Here is a 12,030-nt window from a genome sequence, read left to right on the forward strand (position 1 = left end):
TTGCTGACTTTGGTATAAGTCGAGAATTGAAGGGTGGCCTTAAGACATATCATACTAGCTCTAAAAAGGGAAGTCAGGATTGGATTGCTCCTGAATCATATTGTAAAGATGAAGATTCAGTTGATAAAGCACGTTACACGTTACAAAAAAGAGTCAGATGTAATGGTAGGTGTAGAAATAAATCCTTTAGTAAATGACACATAAATTAAATTTTTAACAATTTATTCACGCTATTCTGTTTGATCTATTTAGAACGCAGGAATGTTGGCTTATTATGTTGCAACAAAAGGGAAGCATCCTTTTGGAACTGAAGACTGTAGACTACAAAACTTGTTAGATGGAAATCATGTTGGCTTGTATGAAATAAAGGATGCTGCTTTCCTAGACCTTTTGTTATGGATGCTACAACTAAAACCAGAAGACAGGCCATCAGCCAACGAGGCGTTAAAACATCCTTATTTACAATCCGATAAGGAGAAGTTTGACATGCTGTGTGATGTTGGGAACCAACCAGAGATAAAACCATCGAAAGGTCAAAATTCGCATGTTCGTAAACAGTTGGATTGTCATTCAAATTGGATGGAGCTTATCGATGATGAAGTATTAGAAGATTTCAAAACCTTTAAAACAAATGGCAAAAAGAAAACTTTGACTTACAAGCCTACATGGGCAAGTTGTTTAAGATTTATACGAAACGTTGGCCAGCATTGGAAGGATAAGCCTCGTCCACATCTATCGCCATATGTCAAAGAAGGAAACTATAAAAAGTACTTTTTGCAACATTTTCCCGATCTTTCTCTTCGTGTGCATAAAATCATAAGGTCAACTGACTGGAAAACAAGAACTGATCTCGAGGAACATTTTACCTGTAAGCCATAAACATAATTTTCCTTTTTCAAAGACATTACTGAAATAGGCTTCCATGATGATATATATCCCCGATTTAATTTTGATGCTCATTCAGTCTTTTTAGGTAAATTAACAAATTTGGCTATAAAAAAATTGTTTTCTTACTCTGCCAACTCTCTTTTTTGGTTGTATTTTTATTCAGCGTGTTTTTAACACTCTATAATGTTTTTCTCTCTCGACTTTCTACACTTTAAGCTGTACATAATAGTGACGATACCGTTGTAAAAATTTTTCAGATACTGTGGATCATGTGAAAATTGAAGAAGTTAGTGTAAAGAAAAGCAAAGACGTCATGGACAATGTATATCTTGACGGTAAATAAAGTTACAACAAACTAATGCTCACTGGAAGTTAATCACTCTCAAAATATAACTCTTGTCTACGACTTAGCATATATTGTTTTAGGAATTGGTAAAATGATTTAATTGATGCGAATCCACTTTGTAACAGTAAATAAAAGTCGATTATTCTAATAAGAAGGGTTACTGTTTTTTTCTAATACACGTCTAGCCTCACTTACGCGTTTCCCTCTGGTGAACGCCCCTTCCAAATTTGGTTTTTATTAGAGTAATTCCATGAAAATAAAAAAATATAAAATATTCAACAATCCTATAGATAAATAAGCAACAAATGTTTATTTGGAGAATTTTATATGGTGCCTTCCTGATGTCCATCTAGTCATTTTATTTTTTATACTAGCAAGAGTCGTGTAGGTTAGTCCTGTTTTTACGAGCTTCGTGCAAAGGTCTGAATGTAAGAGTGAGTAGCAATCTAGGAGGTCAGGGGGTGTATTGACTAATCATAACATCCTGCATGATAAATGTATAGCGTTTGTCAGTTTTTTCGAGTGACTTTCATTCGTTATGAAGGTTGAATTACTTTTCAAGATAGAGAAAACTATCAAAACGTGTCGTAGGGTAAGCGATAGGCAAAAGTTAAGACTTGCCAAAAAAGTTAAGATTTTTTGTTTATGTCTAAGCGACAAACAAATGATGATTTATCCTTCTTTCGAATAACATTTTTCTTGAGAAAATCAATGTAAGCTATATTGTTGAATTCAACTGAAACCTAGAACCCTTCACTTGCATCTGTTGCACTTTGTATTTTTTTGGTAGTCAAATTGATTTTATTACGGTCTGGTACTAATGATAGTTGTCGATATTAACGTTTATGCAAAGTAGCTAATAACTTTTCGTTTAGTTACAAAAACCGGTCTTAGTTTTTGTTTTTCCATTTTGCAAAACAATGCCCTCATGATATGAGTAAAAGACCTGGGTGAGATTTCCCGTGTAAGAGCTTTTTAAAGCCATTCTTATCAGAACTCATTGTTTAAATAAGTGGTCGTAATATGTTTATTTGTTGTTTTTGTAAGTTATTTTTAACAAATTGTACCTGCTATCTGAATCGTTGGTGCAGTAGGGAAACTCGACCACTGCTATTTATTTATTATTTGACTATTCAGCTACAATATATTACTCTCTGTATATAAATGGAATACTTTTACTTCTATTTCAGAATTGCAGCTGCGTGAATGGAAATACAATGATAAATCGACAAAACATAAGGAATTGTTTTTAAAATTAATCGAGTATGGGAAAGACCCTAATGTTGAGGTTAAACATGTGGACGATGTACGTGTAATTTTCTCAGAAGAGTTTTTACTTGGCAAAGGAAGTGATGGAACCCGTGTTTATCTTGGACTGGGAAAGGATGGTTACGGTAAAGCAGTGAAACGAATTCTTCGTGATACTTATTTGGCAGAGCATGAAGAAAAAATTTTTAATGAAATCAGTGCTAAGAAGTCAGATTATGTGCTAAATTATTATTGCTCGAGACAAGATACAGGAACAGAATATGTCCATTTGATTCTCGATCTATGTGAAGAATCGTTGGAGCGTTTTGTGCTATCCGAATCAAATAGTTTAGATTATCTTCAAAAATCCCTTCCCAACATTTTCAAGCAAATATTGAACGGCTTAGTTGATCTTCACAGCGATCCACGTCCCATTCTTCATCGAGATTTGAAACCTTCCAATGTTCTCCGAGACACACAAGGCAAATTTTTGATAGCCGATTTTGGTATTAGTCGAATTATGAAGAATGGCTCTCAGACAAATGTAAGCGATGCTAATAGGGGAACTCCGCATTGGATTGCCCCTGAATCTTATATTGTTGATGAAAATCTAATTGATAAAGCACGTTACAAAACAAAGTCTGATGTAATGGTAGGTATTGGGTTGTTACTATTTGCAAATTGTACGTAAATTTAATTTTTACATTTTACGTACTCTGTTATGTTTAATTTATTTTAGAATGCAGGAATGGTGGCTTACTTTGTTGCAACAAAAGGAAAACATCCTTTTGGTACTAAAGAGTGCATACTTCAAAATTTGTTGAAAGGAAAACCTGTTGGCTTGAAGGAAATCAGTAATGTCGAACTAAATGATCTTCTTTCATGGATGCTACAACATAAACCCGAACTCAGGCCATCTGCAAAGGAGGCGTTAAAACACCCTTATCTACTATCTGATGAAGAAAAGTTTGAGTTGCTGTGTAAAGTTAGGAATCAACCGGAGATAAAGATACCGATACATTTAGATCATCCTCTCAGCTATGATGTCCATGAGCAGTTAAATGGGTTAAAAAATTGGAAGGATCATATTGATCTTGAAGTCTTCAGTAATTTCAATGTGGGACACTACGATGCTACATGGTTAGGTTGCTTGAATTTTATACAAAATGTTTACCAGCAATGGAAGGATGAGCATCGTACAAAACTGTCACCATATATCAAGAAAGGCAACTATAAAGAGTATTTTGTACGGGTTTTACCAGAGCTTCCTCTTCTGGTGCACAGAATCATGAGGTTAAATGAATGGGTCCTAAGACCTGATATGGAAAAACGTGTTCCTAGTAAGTTACAGCCATAGATATAATTCTTTAGTTTTAACGATATTGCTAAATTACATACATTTTCCCTTGGTAACGTCGGAACATAATAGGGTTTTTACTTGTTTGCAAAAGCAATTTTTTCTCAGGAATCGTAAAAATACTCTCTTTCCTTATAAATTCTTTGCATTGTTTGTCCAGAGCACTTGTAGCGCTTCTGTTTCTCCAGTTCAAAAAATGCAAAGTATAGCATATGCAGCCGAGAAATCTGTTTAGGTTTTTTTATGCAATTGATTTATGTAAATGGTAAATCCATTCCTTCATTCATGTGCAATTTTGTCACGCACGTGATCTCGCGTGACTTTCACGTATGTAATATGAGTCAAAAATATAAAACTGTTAAAGGTTAAGACTATACATACGTGGAGTCATAGGTGATCTTGCGCGTGATAAACATTTCACATGAATATAACATCCAGTTTAGGTAATAAATGAAGACGAATGATCAAAAAAACGAAAAGCTTGATTCAACGTATGAGAAGGAAAGCATATTTCTAGCTATACTTATACACAGAAGAAGTTTTGACTGACTCTAACTTTTGATGACTTTCTAAAAACTGCTCTAACTATCGCGATTACGAAAAATGATCTCAAGTATCAAGTTTAGAGCTATCAACGATCCATTTTTAATCAAACTGCTGCCGCACGTTCCTATAACTTTGCCTTGATAAGAAACTACCCATTTTGATTTCAGATAAGAATACAATACTCAAATTGTTCACCAAGTGAATACCTTCACACGTAAAAATTTAGTGCACACACATTAAAAGACAAACCAGTATAGCGATGGTTAATTCGCCTGCATGCTGATCGATCGCTTTTGCTAGCAGTGGCGTAGCTAGCGGTCCCGCCCGGCGAGAGTAGAAATTTCTCAAAAAATAATAAATATTCTATTTGCAGATGAGATAAATATTATATCACAAACAATTTGCAATATCATGTTTTATTCGTTCATTTTCACGCTTTTTTGGTGGTTCGTAATCGTAATACCGCAAAATCTTAAGATTTGTCTTGTAACCTAGCAACTGCCTTTTCTCGTACATTTCAATGTATACTTGCGCGATTTCTCCACGTATTCCGCCAATCTTCGCATACTTTTGCTAACGGTCAAAAATGTGAGATATAATGAAGAGTGAAATAACTCAGCAAGTATTCATTTTATCGTGCTGTATTAACCGATGATGTATTAACCGTGTTATGTAATACATTAATTTCCAGCTTCTTACGAAAAGATATCTTTGCCATCTCCCATGAGTGACAACGACTATGACGACATTGACAAAACTCCTTCTTCAGCAATACTTGGTAAAAAATTGTATTTTGTTAGCAAACATTTGCACAAACATCTTTACATTCCCTTTAAAAGTCAAACACAAACAATTAAGAGTCGTTTATATCATGCGTATCATTCATACGTTTGTAAAGGGTCAGATAAGAGAGTTTTAGAATTTGTTATCATACTGTAATGTTATTTAATTGCATTGCAAGAAATTAATTTCATTTATCTATTAGATGATAACAACAGTAAAGTCATCATTGGTGTTTCGCCTTCCACATCAAAACTTGATAAGCAAAAGGATTTTGTTAGCAAACATTTGCCCAAACATTTCCATGTTTTTCAACGCTAAATACAAACAATAATTTATAACCTAATAAATTAATTTTAAAAGGTATCGTTATATGTAGCCAACTAAAATTTTTTAATTTAAAAATAATTCAAATGTTGTGGATCAAAATCATGTAAAAATTTTAAAGTTTGTAAACATAGAAATTTCAAATGATCAATATGTATAGAAAGTGGCAACTTGTTATGATGCTAAAAGTAAATTGTGAAAACCATCATGATCAACGTGTCAGCTACATGTATAAGTTACACGTACACAAATGAACTAAAATAGAATATTGTTGAAAACATCCTTTTAAAATATATTATTTGATTATTGATAGACAATAAAAGCCAATAATTATGTTTACGAATACATAGTTTCATTTAGCCTTTAGTTCGTAGCTAGATGCCCTGATGTTGGATCTAAGTTATCCGTTTCCTTTAACTTTTTTTGTGACAGATAACTGTTCCAAGAGATATTTATGATGTGTTATGAAAAAGTAAATTATTAATTTTACGGAAAAACTTGCAATAAAACCCACGTTGTCATTTTTCCACCCAAAAGATTAGAAACCACAAAGTAAGGTAGTTCAACTCACTGGTTCAACTCTCTCTTTGCAAACACACGGTATTAGCATAACCATGCATGCAATATTTGCAAGACCGAATAACATACAATAAATGGTTACGTAAATGCAAATTCTAAATAAATTATGGCTCGCTGAAAGGTTTGAGGGGGAGTGTTCTACGTCCTGGGACCAGCTTTATTGTGTCTTAATTGGATCAAATATCCCAAAATTTTAGTCAGACCGACATTTTTCGCCTTTTATCCGTTTCTGGACGGACTTTTTATTCATATTTTACAAAAGCTGGGTAGTGTAACATGTGATATACACGTTTATTTTCTTTATCATGTGTTTAGATGCAGAAGATAATTTGGATGAACACATTAAAATCTTCAAAAGTAAATTTCTTGACAAACGCAGTAACATTAAAGCTGACGTGTGTGATGTACTTGAAAGGTGAAATACTCTAAATGTAGTTCTTGGAGAAATTCAACTTGAATTTTCAGTATTACAAAAGCGAATTTTTATCTTGATATGAGCTTAAACATTTGTTTTAAGCTTCACGTGGCTACGTGGAGAGTATGGAACAGCTGGCCCAAACGAGAAGATGCCATTTCCTCACTTATATGTCATGGTTGATGATAGTCAAGAAAAATCGAATGAAATTATAAAGCAAGAGATTGATGGAAAATTTGGATGGGAAGCTTCGAAATATATTGATTTGCCACGCAAAGCTCCTAAAAAAGCAAATTTTCGATTGCTGTCTGATTTTCGCGCTGCAAGAAAGGATCAAAATGACGTAGGATCTCGTGGTACATTGACAATCATTTGTCGAAAGGAAGAACGGTATTTTGCTTTAACTTGCGCACATGTTGGTGTTGATAGTGACTTTGCTGACTGCCAAGGCGTGTTCAATCGCGAAGACTGGTTGAAAATTCGCGATGCTGTGAATTCTAATTTCATGAAATATAACATGGTTTACTTTTACAAACCTTCTCACAAGGACAGTGAGGTGCAACTTGGCCATGACCGCAACGACGCGGTTTGCGGTTCGATGAAGAAACAGACATCATGTGTATTTCTGTTGGTAAAACAGTTTTCAACAGGTGCCTTGGAAAATACATGAAAAGTTTTCAATTAAGTTTAGAAAATGCAGATGACGAACTTTTTCGACGAGTTGTTCAGAAAAATGAATGCGTCGACGCACGCATTACTGTGAACAACAAATCCAAGCATAGCAAGATCACAGGGTACAATTATTGTTATTGGTCCCAATATTTAAAAAGATCTATATTTAGAAATGCAGTCAAGGTTCAAAGTGATGTGTCATTTTTTGAGAACGGTGACTCTGGTGCTCTTGTTTGCTTTTTGGATGAAAATGATAATTGGAAACCGTTTGGGTATGCTGTTGCTGAAGTCGAAGGAGATGGCAATAAAAATGGTAGTGAGAGTAATGAAGATGGTAGTGAGAGTAATGAAGATGGAAGTGAGAGTAATGAAGATGGTAGTGAGAGTAATGATAGTGATTGTGAGGTTTGTTTTGCCAAACCTGCGAGGACTTTTATTTGCTTTAAATTGGACAAAGCTTTGGAAGAACTGAACCTTGAGAATGGTGAATATTTTGGAAGAAATGGTAAGATGCTATGTTAATGTTATTGTTGTATAATATGTTCCTAAACGTTAAGGCTTACATTACATTTAATGTTTTAGATTCGACAGGTATCGTTAAGTCGACCCTTCGTTTTCTAAATATGGGGAAATAATATCTTCCCGGAATTTTCAAAAAATGACCCTGAGGGTGCTCTTATTTTGGAGTTCAATGAGCTAACTTTATTGAACGTAATCAATTTTAATTAGCACTAATGACAAAATTAATGTAAACTATGATTAATTTAGAAGTCACGATTCCACCACAATGGTGAATCCAGTATTGGGCAGTAAATCACAACACCTCACTTTTGGATTATTTTAAAATTTCAAACTATTTACTTGTAATTAGATTAGCAGGACATAACTGATTCTTTTGAAATACTTATGATCGATTACATTGTTATAAAAAATGTAATATGTATCAAAGCTACAATTTATTTTCCAGCTCTTCTTTTACATTCACACGATCTACGAACACTACATACGCACAACAGCTACGGCCCAAACTTTAACTGGTACAAGTTGGGGGTCCGCGGACAAATTTAACTAGGTGGCTAAATTTCTAGGGTAGTATGGGTTACAGCTCCACAGCTCCCCCTGTTCTGCGGTCCCTGCACAAGACTCATGGCACAATGTACCTAAGTTATCATTCTAGTATTTATAATTCATAAATCGATAATTTATGATTTCTCAGGCGTGGAAACCTATTTAGTTTTCGTCTGAAACTCAATGTTGTAACGTAGTCGTACTGACTCGTACAAAAGAATGCTAAAATCACAAATTTCGAACTGGCAACTAACTTTTATCGATAGAAAACTTTACGAATTTTCGTCGAAGTCACAAAAACTATTTGTTCAAGTTGATGGGAGTGTGTTCCTTTTTTTAATACTTTTTATTGTCTACTTTTGCTAAACGCTATAAATCTTGTAATCTCAGTTGCTGCCTAAAAAATTTACCTTCAACTTAGTTTCAACTTTCACAAGATGCACCATAACAGAAGCACTTTGATTCTGGGGCTCTGGCTTGGCATTTGTCAGACAATAATTATATACATATGATTATTACATAACTGAGGTATGTTGACCAATAATTTCATGTTTTAGCTCAGGTATTATTAAGCACGTCAACTCATTTGTAACGATATTTTGCTCAAGAGTTTCAGTTGTTTTTTTAGTCGATGGAATGACGAAGACTTAATTCATATCCTTAATGTAATTGTTAACGGTAAATATGTATCACTTGAAGACATTTTGAAATTAATGAGAGTCAATGACAAGGATAAAAAAAAATTAAAATCGAGTAGAAGCAGAGCATCTCTGCTTGTATCTAGTGCATTCTACTTTATCTGCTATCATATTTCACTTATAACCCTCTTTTACATTTTATCGACTTGTTATTTTTAACTTATTACCTATGACGGAGAAAAAATCTTTATGATCATCAACTGAAGATATGTTTGGTAAAGTTGGCGAGTCTTTGGACTGAGGACCAGGAAGATGAACATTAACGTTTTTAATTGGAAACTTGCAGCACTAAGACAATTATTAAGGAAAATTGTGTCATCATATATGAGGTTTGATAAGAGTTAATTAGACCTCCTAGTATAATTAGAAATGTTGTTAATAAAGTTACTGGAAACAGCATGTAAGAACCTTCCTTATAGTTATAGCAAATTTGCCAACTATGTTTTTTATGCAGTGGTGTGCATGTTGTTCATATAAGAATGCGATGTAATAATCAAATCTGTAAAACTGCTGACCATTTCTATTTTTGCATTGTTATTTGTATTTATAACTTACACAGAAGTGTGACTAGAACGTTAATGTTGGGGTGGTGTGTACTTATATATTCCATTGTGCCCGACTTTTTTTGCTAATTCATTTTCAAAAAAAATCAGTAGAGCAAAACTAAATATATGATATACCCCTACAACTCACGTTTTAGTTACGCCTCTGAACTTACTACAATATTTCGTTAAATTTGTTTTAGTTTACACATGCATGATCATCCTACATATAATAAAAGTTAAATATTTCATGTTTACTTAGTTTGAGCAGTCATCTTCCCACTGGTCATTTATTCAATGTTCGTAAGTGATGGTTTACTGAGTGTCTGGATGTATATCAAAAGGTAAATAACACTTTGTATGGTTTGTTATACAAATTGGTGTTCATTTTTAACTTGACATAGAACTTAATCCATCTGATGTTAGATGGTTTCTGATACAATTTAAAATGTATCTACGTTGCATTCTCTATAGAAATACAAGAAAGACATAACGGCTGAACAATATCAAGTAAGACAAGAACACTTTATTAAATAAAAACAGTTCATTTGGTAAAATATTGCTTTGTGACGATAATCGAACACCTGCTATGTTCAGGTGGGATTACCTACATTATTTGAGCCTTTGTGATCCCCCTCTTCATCGTGGTTCTTAAACTGCACTGCTTTTTGATGACAACTAAGTTTTTAATACGACGATGTATTAATCTCTTCTTTAACTCAACACTTGCAATCTTGGCCGAACACAACATTTACGCATGGTAGACGATTCGCGAATCTCCTTCTTAATCCTTCGACATAACAAATTTTGATTAGCTTTCAGAAAGATAATTCAAGTTGTTGTGTTTTTTTCAACATGTATGCATGTTTCACAAAAAAAATGTATCGTCTACCGGGACTGAAGTGGCAATTGAACTTTACCATGGAATAAAAAAGCAAAGTTGTGAATACAATCTTCAACGATGTTGAACGATAAAATTGCGTCAATGCAACAATACTGCACACGCAAAGAAGTTATGTTATATTGCAGCACGTTATATTCAGAGAAAAATTTCACTTGGATCAACTGTGCAGTCACTGTGAGTGCAGTGTGCAATGTTAAAAAAGGGAACAGTTCTAAATGTGGAAGGGAGGAAAAATCTAACTTATTAAAGTTATTAGTAGTTTTTAATACCCAATGGGAATCAAGCTTTAGAAAGTTTGTTTCCACTAGCTGAAAATTTTGTACATTTTGCCAAAAAACTAAGCATAGTTTGTTGTTCAATATTGCTTGGATTCTTGTTATTTTTCTAGTGTTACATGGCTGCTTGAAGCATATGGAGTTGCTGGTCCGAACAAGAAGTTGGCATTCCACTATTCAACTTGGCTTCAATTCTTTCCGTTTTTCTGGTGTTACTTGGGTACTTAGATCGTATGGATTTCCTAAACGTATGTAAAGTTTTGATTCTCGTTTATGATACATAGCGTTCCCAAGTCGCAATTGGGTATTGTTTCTAAGTTTGTAAGAGATTTTTCGATCAAAATTTTATCTGTTGTCAACATTTCTAATTAAGTTCTTCCTGAAAATGAATTTCTGTCTGCAGAAACTGATCATTCAGTATTATCAACTTGCTGCTTCATCCACAAAAACGCTAAACGATCATACAAGGCAGCTGCATGGCAGTTTTGAATATCAATGTTTTATTGAATTTTCAATTTCAGGGAATTTGATTGGTAGTCTTGACGGTCGTTATGGATTTAGCTGCAATTATTGGCTCATAGATCCTGCCAATAGAGATCTTATCTCGTTTGAGAGGAAGAAAGTTTTAGAGAAAAGTCGCATTAAAAAGTAAGTTTCCCAGTTAAATCGCAACATTAATTGTAATTTTGAACATTTTTAGAAAAATTCAAAATACATCAGTGACACAATAAAATTGTAGTGAGCCTGTGGGAACATAAAATACTTGCGATTTGATATCATTTATATTGGTTTGTTAGTTTGATATGACAAAACAGAACATACGTGAGTGTCTACACTGTAGTGACAAAACAAAACATACGTGAGTGTCTACACTGTAGTGACAAAACAGAACATACGTGAGTGTCTACACTGTAGTGACAAAACAGAACATACGTGAGTGTCTACACTGTAGTGACAAAACAGAACATGCGTGAGTGTCTACACTGTAGTGACAAAACAGAACATACGTGAGTGTCTACACTGTAGTGACAAAACAGAACATACGTGAGTGTCTACACTGTAGTGACAAAACAGAACATACGTGAGTGTCTACACTGTAGTGACAAAACAGAACATACGTGAGTGTCTACACTGTAGTGACAAAACAGAACATACGTGAGTGTCTACACTGTAGTGACAAAACAGAACATACGTGAGTGTCTACACTGTAGTGACAAAACAAACATACGTGAGTGTCTACACTGTAGTGACAAAACAGAACATACGTGAGTGTCTACACTGTAGTGACAAAAAGAACATACGTGAGTGTCTACACTGTAGTGACAAAACAGAACATACGTGAGTGTCTACACTGTAGTGACAAAACAGAACATACGTGAGTGTCT

General features: G+C 34.2%; 2 protein-coding genes across 3 annotated transcripts in view; both read left to right on the top strand.

Moving 5' to 3' along the window:
• LOC124438771 overlaps positions 1 to 12,030 on the top strand; it is a 134,078-nt gene that overhangs the window by 71,211 nt on the left and 50,837 nt on the right. The window lies entirely within an intron of this gene.
• Positions 37 to 7,343, top strand: LOC124437960. Of its 2 annotated transcripts, XM_046987926.1 has the most exons (8): positions 37 to 165; positions 253 to 868; positions 1,146 to 1,223; positions 2,425 to 3,134; positions 3,222 to 3,822; positions 5,077 to 5,163; positions 6,387 to 6,486; positions 6,589 to 7,343. In XM_046987926.1, exons 1-8 carry the CDS (start codon positions 109 to 111, stop codon positions 7,154 to 7,156), a joined length of 2,817 nt encoding a protein of 938 aa, XP_046843882.1. In that variant the 5' UTR covers positions 37 to 108; the 3' UTR covers positions 7,157 to 7,343. The 2 variants fall into 2 exon arrangements, with proteins under 2 accessions (XP_046843882.1, XP_046843883.1); XM_046987927.1 differs by lacking the exon at positions 5,077 to 5,163.

This window comes from Xenia sp. Carnegie-2017, unplaced genomic scaffold, assembly GCF_021976095.1.
Source record: "Xenia sp. Carnegie-2017 unplaced genomic scaffold, XeniaSp_v1 HiC_scaffold_19, whole genome shotgun sequence".
NCBI lineage: Eukaryota > Metazoa > Cnidaria > Anthozoa > Malacalcyonacea > Xeniidae > Xenia > Xenia sp. Carnegie-2017.